Consider the following 14,592-nt stretch of genomic DNA (forward strand, 5'->3'; position numbering starts at 1 on the left):
AAATCGGACTTTTCTCAAAATGCTGACCTGATCGTAATAGTTTAAGTAAGGCAGAACTAGGAAGGGACCCTCCCCCCTCCCCTAAAGGCACATACTACTCCCAAAGCAAATATATTTCTTTTCCATACTGTCTCTATTTGATTGAAACTAGTTGAAATTGTTAATTCTTCTCATTAGGCAGTTTTTTTTTCATTTTACTTGAATTGTTCCCCAAGGTTTCCTTCAAAAATTTTTACACCTTTTCCCTCTTTTTGCATTTTTCTATATCTTGCTGTACTTACTATAATTATTATACAAATATGAATAAGAAATGAATTAATTAATCAATTAATCTATCAATTGTAAAAGGATTTACCCAGGTTGTTTTTTTAAAATAGAATTTTATTGATTTCAGAGAGAGGAAGGGAGAGGGAGAGCGAGAAACATCAATCATGAGAGAGAATCACCCATTGGCTGCCTCCTGCACACCCCCCATTGGGGATTGAGTCCACAACCTGAGCATGTGCCCTGACTGGGAATCGAATTCTGACCTCCTGGTTCATGGGTATGCTCCACCACCGAGCCATACCGGCCAGGCCCAGGTTTTTATTTTAAGTATGTTATTAAGCAGCTTATTCTCCCATTCATATTTGTATCCATTTTTAAATGTTTGCTGAGATTCATCTATTTATCAATGAAGTCTATGAGGAAAAAAGACATTGTACTAGAGGTTCATCTCTTATTTTCATTATTAATGAGTGCTGGGCACTTGTGATTATTTAAGTAGCATAAGAAAGACAATGGTTATCAAATTTAAAATGTTCTTTCTAAAGAAAGCCAGCGCTCTTGTGCTTCACTCCTGAACAATCAGGGTGTTTCCGGATTGCAGAGTCAGGAAATACTTTACTTTTGAAGCAATAACGGTTGCTCCTGGAAGGTTTTATAATTGGCTGCATAGTGATAAGGTGGACTTCCAACAAACACAGTGCAGCCACTGCTGACTTTCTTAAAAAGAAGGGGAACTTCTAGGTGCGACAGAGGCTAATACTGAGGATTATTACATCAGTTTGGTTTATTCATCGCTTTTGGAGAACCACTGGCCACCGGCTCCCTGAGCACAGGTATCTTTCCTTAGTGCTTGTAACGATCCAGATTTTTACCCTGTGCTTGCCTGAGTCTGTAAACTGTATTGTGTTGTTAGTTGTAGAATTTGTTTCTGAAGTCAGGCAAAATGTAATTTTTACAACTCCACTGGATTGCTTGGAGTGTGATAAATAATTATGATAATTAATGAGAAACGACAGCATGACATTTAGGGGTCTAGTGGGAAATTTCTTTTACTCTAGAGTGAGGAATTGCTTTAATGTCTGAATTTTTGATACTTGAATCTAGGTTCTTTTAGTGAGATTACTGAAATGTAACAGCAAAATGCTAGCTAAAGGTGGCACTATGCTTTTTCTAAATAATCATGAAGCATTTGAAAAAAGCCCTGTTCATTTTATTGTTAGTGGAATTGATTACTTTGTGTCAATGGAGATGAATAATTTCAATGACTTACTATATTTCTGGCTTAATAATAGAGACCATTTTCCATTTTCTTTTAATGTATATTATCTTGTTCCTAAAGTGACATTGATACAAAAATAAACCCACAGATATTTGTATCTAGATGAGACCCTATTAACTAGGTATCTGTCCTCTCCTTTACTGGAGAGGATATTCCAAGAGGCAGAATAGCAAAATGTCTGGTCCAACTAGGGATAGAATTTACACCTGTCAATCTCTCGTTTGGTGGAAGTTTTGAGGTCATTATTATTGTTTTATGTTATAGATTATGTGCTGCCACAGAATAAACACCTTTCCTTGAGTTGGCATTGAGTCCTCATCTGCTCTGTGGGATGTGGGCGGACTCTGAGCAGTGGTGTTTTCTGTAGCTAGGGTGCGAGGAACCAGAGTGAGCAGCAGGAGTGTGTAGCTTGAGGTGCTCCATAGCTTCTGGAGACATTCCTGACACACGCATTCGCTTCCTGCTTGGGGTGAGCAGAGTGGAAAGCCATGGCTCTCCATTTTGGGGACTGCCAGATCTCTGGAGGTATCAACAGAAATTTAGTAAACCTATCTCACTCCCAGAGAACTTTTATCAGGGTTCTAGGTAGCTGTTCACTACTACTTATATGCCTGTTTGCTGACAGCAGTTGCCCCATTTCTTCTGAGCAGAGAACATTTTCCCAGTGGTCATATAGAAAAGCTCTAAGTAAGATTCAAAATTCAACTCATTCTTTAACTTAAGAGCTTATGATATAACTAGAGGCCCAGTGCACGAAATTCGTGCACTGGGGGGTGTGGGGTGGGTTTCTCAGCCTGGCCTGCACCCTCTTGCAGTCTGGGAGCCTTGGGGGATGTCTGACTGGCGGCTTAGGCCCGCTCCCCATGAGGAGCGGGCCTAAGCCACCAGTCAGACATCCTTAGCGCTGCCGCAGAGATGGGAGAGGCTCCCGCCACCACTGCTGCGCTCGCTAGACATGAGCCGGCTTCTGGCTGAATGGTGCTCCTCCTCTGGGACTGCACTGACCACCAGGGGGCAGCTCCTGCATTGAGCATCTGCCCCCTGGTGGTCAGTGCGCATCATAGTGACTGGTCATTCCACTATTAAGTTGATTTGCATATTAACCTTTTATTATATAGGATAGTATAGAAACAAAGGAGATGTTGTAAGATTCAATACACACAGGAAGTCAAGTTCGTTTATATATGTAATGTCAGCACTGTCCTCTGGGAGAATATCATTTCCTCAAAATATCATTTGTATGTACAAGTACTAGATGGAGATTTTATTACTCTGCTGCTGCTTCTGATAACTCCTTTAAATAAATGCCTCAATAGGAGGTTTTCATGATTCTCTGATAACTCGCTCCCGACTATGAGTGTGACGTTTCTGCTGCCGGCTCTGAGCGTGTAGACAGGGGCTGTATAATGTTAACTCTTATGTGTGTCTTGCACATGATGACAAGCAAAACCAGAGCTGAGTGTTGTTAGATCAGTCTCACAGCTCGTCTCTCTGCAGCCCAGCTCACTGAAAGCTGTGGTTAGCTCTGACCTGAGAAAAGCTATTACAGACAGCTAGAATTTAGGTTTCACAGCGTAGTTAACAACTCAAATGACTGGAAGTTCAGTCCAGATGATGAGCTTTGCTTGTATAAGCTGGGTCATTAGCTGTATCACGTGTAGGTGCTGAGCCTTTACCTGTGGTCAGAGGGAGATGTCCTGTGAGACTAGAAATTCAGACACTGATCGGTCCTTCCTGTAAGAGCTCTCAATATAATGGAAGAGAAAAAGTACAAACAGGTAATACAGAGTGAGTGACACAACGGAGGTTGAGTTGACTTTATTTGCAGCCTGAATGGTGGAATACAGTATAACTTTAATAATGCACCAAAACAATTTCAGTATTTGTAACAAGATAAAAATTCTTCAGGTTCATAAAATCCTGCCGATACTATTTCTGTCCGTAGTTTTACAGAAACATGTTTGGAAATTTAGAAGCATGTTGGTTGCAAAATCAGATGAAAATTATTTAATAAAAAGATGTTTTTTAAGGAAGAAAGGATCATTCCATCTTAGGGTTTTGCCCACTGCACTAGAATCAACTTTTGCAGGGTTTAATGTCAGCTAGCTCACTTCCATAGCTTTGAACCTTGTCAGGTATTGAAGTAAAAAGAAAATGTCAGAGCGCTAAGGCTGCTGGTCATGCTTTAGTACAAAACACCTGACTGTTTCCCTGAGCCATGCCAAGTGTTCAGGGCGAGTCATTGAAACTATAGTTTTTGGACTTTATCCTTTTATAACAGCCAGCTGAAATTATTGTTGTTTTTTAAATTGTGACTGCTCTGGCAGTATATCCCAAATAATTACATGGAAGAGAAGAAATTCTGGATTTAGAATTGGTGCTGAAAGATTCGAAGATATGCCGTAGGTGTCTGAATGTGAAGCAGCCCTGAAGATAAGATGATCTCTTTTTCCAAAGATAAAAATGACCAGAGCGGTTTTGTTGCTAGTACACATATTGAGGGTCTGATATGTACCAGGAATTGTTCTAGGCTCTGGGGATACAACAAGGAAAAAATGAAGAAGGATGGAAGGAAGGAAGGAAGGAAGGAAGGAAGGAAGGAAGGAAGGAAGGAAGGGAGGGACAAATCACCGCCCTCCTAGAGCTTATATTTTAGCAAATAAGTCATACAAAATGTTAAAGGTGGTAAGTGCTATGGAGAGCAATAAAGTAGGGAAAAAAATCCAGGAAAATGCTGACTGTGTCAGTGTGTGTGTGTGTGTGTGTGTGTGTGTGTGTGTGTGTGTGTGTGTTTTCCAGTGGGTCATATTCAGATGACAAGGATCCTGTACATTGTAAGTGTTAGGTCTGATCAAATAATTGAATCAATACCCGCTCCATTGGGAACTGACCTTTAGACCACTTCACAACAGACATTCCCTGTCTTTTAAGACCATGTTCCACTTGCCAAGACGATTCCCCTTCCCCTTTAGACCTTCCCAGAATCCCGACCCGCCCACAGAATTCTCCTCCTAGAAAAAGCCCACGTAGAGTCCTTTAAAATCTCTGACTTCCATCCCTGGGGACTGATGCCATTTTGGGGCTCAGCCCATCTGGTATCCAGATGACCTAATCCTATCTAATAAAAGAGAAACATGGTAATTAGCGTACATCCGCTACCCTTCCCATTGGCTAATCAGGGCGATATGCAAATTAACCGCCAGCCAAGATGGCAGCCGGCAGCCAGGCAGCTTGAAACTAACATGAGGCTTGCTTGCTTCAGTGACGGAAGAAACCAATGTTCCCTGCCTGCCTTGCTGGCCTCTGAGCTTGCAGTTTGAAACATAGTTATAAATATAGAAGCTAAACAAAACCCCAGAAACCTGCTTTCAGCGAGCCGGGATCTCAGAGCTGGAGTTGATACAGTGTTTTGATCATAGAACACAAACAAACCAGATACCTGCTTTCAGCAGCAGAGGCCTCAGAGCTGGAGTCAGAACTAAAGCTGGCCCAGAATAAAAAAAAGAAAGAAAAAAAGGAGCAGTTGGGAGCTTCAGTCACCCGCCAGCCTGAAAACAGCCCTCAGCCCCTCACCCAGACTGGCCAGGCACCCCAGTGGGGACCCCCACCCTGATCCAGGACACCCTTCAGGGCAAACCAGCCGGCCCCCACCCATGCACCAGGCCTCTATCCTATATAGTAAAAGGGTAATATGCCTCTCAGCACTGGGATCAGCGGAGCCGAGAGGCCTCCTGGCACCGGGATCAGCGTGACAGGGGCCAGCGCCCAAACCCCTTGATCGCCCTGCGGCTCTGTGTGTGACAGGGGGTGGGGCCAAAACCTCCCTAACCACCCTGCTCTGTTCGTGACAGGGGAAGGCGCCCCAACCCCCTGATCAGCCCTGCTCTGTGCCTGATAGGGGGGAGCTCCCCAACCCCCTGATCGCCCTGCGGCTCTGTGTGTGACAGGGGAAGGCGCCCCAACCCCCTCATCAGCCCTGCTCTGTGCCTGATAGGAGGGAGCCCCCCAACCCCCTGATTGCACTGCGGCTCTGTGTGACAGCGTGCGGCGCCCCAACCCCCTGATCAGCCCTGCTCTGTGTATGACAGGGTGCGGCGCCTCAAACCCCCCCCCCCCCACCCCCCCACGGGCCCTGCTCTGTGTGTGATGTGGTAGAGCCATAACCTCTCCATCAGCCCTGTCCTGAATGTGAGAGTGGCGGCGCCCCAATCCCCTGATCGGCCCTGCTCTGTGGGTGATAGAGGGCAGTGCCCCAACGCCCCCCCGCCTTCCCCCCCCCCCCCCCGCAGGCCTTGCTCTGTGTGTGATGGGGTAGAGCCATAACCTCCCCATCGGCCCTGCCCTGAGTGTGACAGTGGCGGCGGCGCCCCAATCCCCCTGATCGGCCCTGCTCTGTGTGTAACAGGAGGCGGTGCCCCAACTCCCCTATCGGCCCTACTCTGTGAGTTGCAGCGGGGAGCTCCCCAACCCCCTGATTGACCCTGCTCTGTGCATGACAGGGTACGGAGCCCCAATCCCCCTGATGCGCCCTGCTCTGTGAGTGACAGAGGGCAGCACCCCAAGCCCCTGATCCGCCCTGCTCTGTGTGACGGGGTGGTGCCGCAACCTCCCCATCGACCCTGCCTTGAGTCTGACAGGGGGCGGTGCCCCACCCCCCAATTGGCCCTACCCTGAGCGTGACTGAGGGTGGCATCACAACCTCCCAATCCGCCCTGCTCTGTGCATGACAGGGGGCGGCACCCCAACTCCCCAATCAGCCCTGCTCTGAGCCTGACCATGGGCTGCACCTAGGGATTAGGCCTACCCTCTGCCACCCGGGAGCAGGCCTAAGCCAGCAGGTCGTTATCTCCCGAGGGGTCCCAGACTGCGAGAGGGCACAGGCCGGGCTGAGGGCCCCGCCTCCCCCCCGAGTGCAGAAATTTTTGTGCACCGGGCCTCTAGTCTGTACTAATAAAAGGGCTGTGGCCGTGACACTGTAACACCGTCATGACAAAACAGGCAGTGCTCTCACGGGGGGGGGGGGGGGCGGGGGGGGGAGGGCGGGGGAGTGGGGGGGAGGGGGAAGGGTGCGAGCTACTAGTGGCAGAGAGTTATGAGCAGCAGAGGGTGGGGCGTGAGCTACTAGCAGCAATGGGTGGGGCAGCCAGCTGAGGCAAGCGGAAGCGAAGTGAGCTACTTGTGCACGATTTCCCTGGGCCTCTAGTAATTTATGATAATTTACCAATTTTGGCCTTCTTCAGGGACCCTTACAGTAAAGTAAGGATCTTGTCTTTTACCCTTAATGAAATGGGGAGCTTGGAGGATTTGCTAGTAACATGACAAGTTTAAAAAGGATCCTTTCGACGTTTAAGAGTAGACTGAAGGGGGCAAGGTACACCAGTTAAAAAGTTTATTGCAATAAACTGGGTGAGAGATGATGAGTGGTTATCCATTGTGTGACTGTACCACATTTTTCTTATCCATTAACTTTTTTCTTCAGTATTATTGACACATGATGTTGTATTAGTTTAAGGTATACAACATAATGATTTGATACATGGATGCACTGTGACATGATTCCCACAATAACTCTAGTTAACATTCATCACCTTACATCAGCAATTTTAGCTGGTGTGCTGCAAGAATATTTAGAACATGCAATACCTGACTAGTTAGTCAGAGGCACTGACTTCTTTTATCTTAGACTGTCAAATAAAAAAAAATGACAGTAGCCAACACAATAGTAGCTGTTCCATGTGAATGCCTTGTCTTGCACCATAAATACATCGGTCATATAACAGAGTTGTATCTTATTGGTCACATAATAGGGTTGCATCTGATTGGCTAATTCTTGGTACCAGAAATTAACCAATGATTTTTAAAAAGTCAGTTTAAAGCAAAAATGGTAGGTAATTACTATTCTTACATTTTTTTGTTAGTAGTTCAAAATTATACCTATTTCTTGTCAGATCAGCAAAATATATATTTTTTGGTGTGCCACAGAATTTTAGTAATTAGTTTATATGTGCCATGAGATGAAAAAGGTGGAAAATCACTGCTTTACATAGTTACAATATTTTTCTTATGGTGAAAACTTTTAAGATCTCCTCTCTTAGCAACTTTCAAATATATAGTAGAGTATCATTACCTACTAGAGGCCTGGTGCACGGATTCATGCACTGGTGGGGTCCCTCAGCATGGCCTGCAGGGATCCAGGGAGGAGCTGTTCCCACTCATCCCAGCCCCTGCTCATCCTGGTCAGCTGAGCGGCACTCCGGCTGTGGGAGCACACTGACCATGGGCGGGGGGCGGAGGAGGGCAACTCCTGCGTTGAGCATCTGCCCCCTGGTGGTGAGTGCGCATCATGGCAACCAGTCGACTGGTAGTTTAGGCTTTTATATTTATAAACTAGAGGCCCGATGCATGAAAATTCGTGCAAGAGTAGGCCTTCCTTATCCTAGCTGCTAGCACCGGCTTCCCTCTGGCACCTGGGACCCAGGCTTCCCTCCTCCGGCTGCCCGCAGGCACCAGGGACCTGGGCCTGCTTCCCTGGGGCCCTGGCTTTGTCAGGAAGGATATCTGGATGTCCGGAAGGTCGTTTGGCTGTCTGGTTTAATTACCATATCACACTTTTATTATTATAGATAGTTACCATGCTATATATTACATCCCCAGAGCTTATTTATCTTTTAACTGGAAGTTTGTACCTTTGACTACCATTCCCCCCACCGTTGGCTTCTGGCAATCACCAATTTCTTCTGTTTCTATGAGCCCTTTTTGTTCTTGGTTTCCACATATAAGTGAGATCATATAGTATTTGTCTTTGTCCAATTTACTTTACTTTGCAAAATGCCCTTAAGGTCCATCCATGTTATCCCAAATGGCAGGATTTCCTTCTTTTTTATGGCTAAATAATATTCCATTGTGTGTGTGTGTGTGTGTGTGTGTGTGTGTGTGTGTATTTCACATTTTCTTTATCCATTTATCTGATAATGGACACTTAGGTTGTTTCCATGTCTTGGCTTTGTGAATAATGTTGCAGTGAATGTGGGAATGCAGATATCTTTTCAAGATAGTGATTTTGGTTCCTTTGTATATATGCCCAGAAGTAGAATTACTGGGTCATAAGGTAGCTCTATTTGTAATAGTTTGAGAAACGTCCATACTGTTTTCCAAAGAGGCTGCAGCAATTTACATTCCCATCAACAGTGCACAAGGGTACCTTTTTTGCATGTCTGCATCAGCACTTGTCATCACTTGTCTTTTTGATGATATCATTCCAACAGGTGTGAGGTGATGTCTCATTGTGGTTTTTTTTTTTTTTTTTTTTTTTTAATCCTCACCTGAGGATATTTTTTCCATTGCTTTTTTCAGAGAGAGTAGAAGGGAAGTAGGGCGGGGGGGTGGGGGGGAGGGGCGGGGGGGGTGAAAGAGAGAGAGAGAGAAGAGAAACATCAGTGTGTGAGAGACAAATCGACTGGTTGCCTCTCGCATGAGCCCTGACTGAGGGTGGGAGTGGACCTGAAACCCAGGTATGTGCCCTTGACTGGGATAGAATCCAAGACTTTTGGTGTGCGGGTCAATGTTCTAACCATTTAGCAACACTGGCCAGGGCTCTCATTATGGTTTTGATTTGCATTTCCCTGATAATTAGGGAGTGTTCACTTGTTGATAAACATTTGTGAGTTTTTTTTCCTGTTTTGGGGTGTTTTGAGTAAGGCTTCTGTGAATATTCATGTACAAGCTTTTATGTGAACATAAATTTTCAGGGCTTTTGGCTAAATCTCAAGATAGTGATAGCAGTGGAACGATTGGATCCTTTAAGCCTGTGTTTAACTCCTAAGAAACTGCTGAACAGTTTTCTAAAGTGGTTGTGCCTTTGTACATTTCCAAATACAATGTATGAAAGTTCCAATTGCTTTACCTCCCAGTGGGCATGTAAGCCATTCTAATAGGTGTGTAATGTTGTCTTACTATGGCTTTAATTTGTATTGTTCCTGATGGCTAATGCTGATGGTGTGTGGATTTTAATTTGTTGATCTGGAAAGTTGAAACTTTGGTTCCTGTTCACCGAGGCTCATAATAACTTTTATTTATTTATTCATGTATTTTCAATCATTACACTTTTAAAAATTTTATCTTTTCCCCTTAATTTTCATTACTCACAATCCTATATACTAGTAATAAAAGGCTAATATGCAAATTGTCCCCTTGGGAGTTCGACCCACTGGGAGTTTGACTGCTCACTATGACGTGCGCTGACCACCAGGGGGCGGCCCGGAATGAAGGCAGCCAGGGGAAGGAAAGCCCCAATCAGCCCTGATTGCAGGCCAGGTTTAGGGATCCACCTGTGCACAAATTTTGTGCACCGGACCTCTAGTAACTTATAAAATTACTCAAAAGGTAGACTATGATTTATTAAAGGTTGATAGTGGCCTATATCATTCATGGTTTTGTTGTTTTGGAAAATGAATACATTTAAAAGGAGAATGTATAATATGATATCATTAAATGTCAAATCTTACTTCCAAGTCATGTATGTCTGATAGTGTAATTTAAATTTGTTTTACATAGGGTCTGGCTGTTACTTTCTATAGTTTATCATTTGGTAGCATTCTGTGTGATAATAACAGGTCTAGGAAACATACATGATCTCTAAAGAGTTGGCTGAAATGAGTATTGTAAATTATCTTTTAGGTTCCCGATGTTATCAGCAGCATAAGGCAGTTGTCTAAAGCTGCCATGAAAGAGGATGCCAAGCCCAGCAAAGACAATGAGGATGCCTTCTACAACTCCCAGAAGTTCGAAGTCCTGTACTGCGGGAAGGTGACCGTGACGCACAAGAAGGCCCCGTCCAGCCTCATCGACGACTGCATCGAGAAGTTCAGCCTGCACGAGCAGCAGCGCCTCCGGGGCCAGGGCGAGCACGGCCCTGACGCCGCCAACCACCGGGCCGTCTTCGAGGTGGAGGGGCCCAGCTCCCCCGCAGACATTCTGTTGGAGGAAGACGATGACATCCCCGACACCCACCCTGCCTTACCAGCCGTGGCCAGCCAGCCTGCGCTGGCCAGCTCTCGAGGTTGCTTCCCAGAGCGGATTTTGGAGGATTCTGTCTTTGATGACCCGCAGGAGTTCCGCTCCCGCTGCAGCAGCGTCACCGGCCTGCAAAGGAAAGTCCCAGAGAACAGCCACAAACCACAGCCACGAAGGCGACACGCCAGCGCGCCCAGCCATGTGCAGCCCTCGGACTCGGAGAAGAACAGAACCATGCTGTTTCAGGTGCTGCCCTGCAGGGGGCTCTGCGGCTCCTCAGCCCTTGCTAGACAGAAGCACTCATTCTGCAATAATCCAACTTTTATTTCTCCCCTCCTTGGGAAGCAGATAAGGCAGGTGGAGAAAGAAAGGAAAGGAGGGAAGGGCTGAGAGACAGGCGTGGAATGTGGATTGTAAGAAATGAGGGAGCAGGGAGAGATGGAGAGAAAAGCAATTAAAGAAAGGAGATTCCTGGACAGCTAGTGCAAGGCGTAAAAACAGAAGATGACTCTTAATATCATCAGCAATTTGCCTTAGGGGGATTCGTAGATAAAAGTTGCTGCTTTTTTAATAACTGTAGAAAGCCAGTTTTTGTTGTTGTTATTGTTTATGGGAGTCCACAGTGACCTCCAGTCACGACTGTTACTTCATTTGGGATCCTGAAGGGACAGTTTTAGCTTTACCTTTTTTTCAATCCTCACCCAAGGGTATGTTTATTGATTTTAGAGGGAGGAAGGGAGAGAAGACATCACTCCCTGGTCAGTAGCCATGTGCCCTGACTGGGAATCAAACCCACAGCTTTTTGTTGTATGGGTTAATGCTCCAACCAACTGAGCCACACAGCCAGGCCCAGAAAGTCAGTTTTCTAGATTATTTAAAGACGTGAATCTGGAGAGTGAGATTAGGCTCGGAGGAGAGGAAAAGGAAAAGTCCAGAGGTTTATAGGTGTGTTTTCAGATGAGATGATACACAAAAGAGAAGGTTAAAGAAACACCAGAGGCCTCATTATCTACTGGATCAGGGATTAAAATAATTTGGTGCATGCTATATTTATTATAGGTGTAAAAGATACTGTCTTAATTATAAAATGTTTTTGAAGTTTTACAGGATATCACTTAAAAGAGCTTAATTTGTTACAAAGCCTTAGTAGAGGTTCTTTAATCCTGAGTTTGTAAGGTTAGTTTTCTTAAAAAAAAAAAAAAAAGTGTTGCTGTCCTTTATATCCTGTTATAAAGAACCCAGGAAAAGGAAATTCCACAGCATAGCTTGATAAACAGTCCCTGTGTGTAATATTTCCTTCATCAGAAGTTCATGAGTTCTTTAGTTTTGTTCTTTTAAAAAAGTTAATATCACTCTAAGCGTATTACTGAAGTGTCCATCGTCTTGCCTTTGGTGACGTGTTAACTGTTGACCCTCTTCTTTGGGCTGTCGGATTTATTCTTTTTCTTAGCTAGCCACAGTCCATGATGTTAATTTTTCTGAAGAGTTGTTTATTTAAAAAAACTTTAATTATCTGTCCAATGGCAAATGGCATATCTTTTTGTTGACCATTTGGGAGAAGGTATGATCATAAATTATAATTAAATAATTGGTATTTTTAGAAAGCACAAAGTAAGGAAAGGCCACATTTCTTTTGGAGAGACAGTCACGTTTAACCTGAAAACAAAAGGTAGCTTGTAAATTAAGACCAACTTAATTGTTATGATTTGTAGCTAAAAGAAAGAAGTTTTATGAGGCTGCTGATATTTGGAGTTGAAATATTGGTTGGATTGGATGATGAAGCACATGTGAATAAGTATTTCTGGATACAGCATTTGAATCTATGTTATTAGTTGAATATTTAATTATAAAGTAGGATGTTAGGCCCTTGAGTGTTGAAATTAATTGGAATGTTTTTATTTTTAAGGTTGGGCGGTTTGAGATCAACCTTATCAGTCCAGACACTAAATCAGTTGTGCTCGAAAAGAATTTTAAAGACATCTCTTCCTGTTCGCAGGTATGCATTGAAGTTGATCATAGCTTTGAGGAAACCAACCAAATCTTGTTTCTAAATTAGCCACAAAGTAACTGGGCTTAACCATCTTCAAATTGGGCTATTCTTAAAAAAAATTAAAACATTTTAAGTGGATTTGTCTTAAATTGAGAGTGTTTGATGTGTTTGTGTCTATGTCAGTAATAAAAGCCTGCTCGGGTTCCTCAGTGTCAGAATAGTTTGTCCTTGTTTTCATCAACCCTTTCTCTTCGTACGTCGCTTCATTACATTCGCCGCACTGTTGGAATTTCTGTGGTGGTGAGTTCTCTTGAAAAATACCTTCGCAGATAGTGTTCCTCCAGTTCTCGGTCACTGGGGCTTGTGGGTATCACTGAGTCATGTCTGCTCTTTACACCATAATAGGCAGTAAAAGGAGAACCGGTACTTTCAAATTCTGTTAATGGAAAGCCTAAATTTTGAAAAGAAAATTTTGGTGTATTTTTTGTTCTTCTGTTTATTTTAAATTCATAAACTGTGTCTTTGAAACTTGTTTAAATAATTGATACAGTTAAATGCATACAAGTCATATTAGACACAAACTAGTGTCCTAAATACCATACTGATAATTTAGAATATCCAAAAGTTAGAACTATCTAAATATTTTGTAAACATAGAAAAAAATTGTGCAGATGTTTGAGCAGAGGGAGTATCTAAATCTAAATATGGGCAGGTTAAAAATGCAAGGATGCCCCTGGAAGAGAGAGGATTAACTTCTTTCCTAGCTAGGTGACTTAGATATACCTACAGGGACCTGATTTTGTCAAGATCTCTTCCTATGTTTTAATGTTGAAAAATCAAGACTTTTTAAAATTGATTTTTAGAGAGAGAGGAAGGGAGAGGGAGAGAGAGGGAGAGAGAGAGAGAGAAACATTGATGTGAGAGCAAAACATGGATTTGCTGCCTCCTGCATGCCTTCTACTGGGGATCTAGCCCAAAACCCGGGCTAGTGCCCTGACCTGGAATTGAACCAGAAACCTTTCAGTGCACGGGGTGATGCTCAACCAACTGAGCCACACTGGTCAGAGCAAGACTGTCTTTAAAAAAACATTGTTTTTGGAGTTGGCATTACCATAGGTATGATATTAAGACATTTTCCCCTTTGAAAATGATAAACTTTTGTATATCTTGTTAATTTTTCACTTCAGCCTCAGCTAATGCTGTTTCATTTTGTTCTATTATGTGAATACATAAAATTATGTTGTAAAGGTAAAAATTTTCTACTCTAATAAGAGATAGAAGCAGCATATCTCTATAGGAAGAATATATTCCAAATTTTTAAATTGCCATTTAAAAGACAAAAAATAGAGTAGAAAGATTATTTACTTTAATGGAAAAAGTATTTATTGAGCATTCTCATAATTATCTGTTTACTGGGGGTCCCTGCAAGATCCTAAGCTCTGTGAGGGCAGGTGTTTTATTCTGTGGTGTCTTATTATACAGAGCATCAGAAGAAGATGTGTTAAGACAGATCTTAACACTTAGGTATTCAGTAAATGTTGAGTGGATATTTCTACATGTAGGGCCTTGTGCCAAGTACTGGGGAGAGAGTGGTGTATAAACTAGTGTAGTTACTGCTCCTCTCCCCCCAGAGCACAAAGAATCATCCTAAAAAGTGCTGCTCACCCCACAGTCCCCAAGCCTTTCTGTAAGAAAACTGGCAATGCTCATTGAACAGCCAAAGGGGGGAAAAAATAGTTAAAAACAACAACAAAAAACCCAGCCAAGTCCAATATATAAAACTGGCAGGTCAAATGTGGTTTTTGCTTTTTCCTTTCTTTTTTAAAAAGCAACCTTTCTATTCTGACATTCTACACAACAATATGACAGAAATTTGTGGAAAAGGCCTTTGAATGGAATAATTGTCAGGTTAACCCTTGCTCCTGACTGAGTGGCTCTGCTCTTATTACTTCTTTCCCCAGAATTGAACTGATATCCTGTGGCCACTTCCAGGAACAGGCCTGTTTTTTAACACATGCACACCTACTGATGTTTCATTCTTTGG

General features: G+C 43.5%; 1 protein-coding gene across 2 annotated transcripts in view; it reads left to right on the top strand.

Moving 5' to 3' along the window:
- The window catches only part of TBC1D4 (TBC1 domain family member 4), a 195,151-nt gene that overhangs the window by 110,725 nt on the left and 69,834 nt on the right, over positions 1-14,592 (top strand). For both annotated transcript variants that reach the window (XM_081084189.1, XM_081084190.1), the window contains exons 2-3: positions 10,223-10,804; positions 12,465-12,554. In XM_081084189.1, coding sequence (XP_080940315.1) covers positions 10,223-10,804; positions 12,465-12,554 — 672 coding nt within the window. The remainder of the gene's footprint in view (positions 1-10,222; positions 10,805-12,464; positions 12,555-14,592) is intronic.

This window comes from Myotis nattereri (genome assembly GCF_964212035.1).
Source record: "Myotis nattereri genome assembly, chromosome: 2".
NCBI lineage: Eukaryota > Metazoa > Chordata > Mammalia > Chiroptera > Vespertilionidae > Myotis > Myotis nattereri.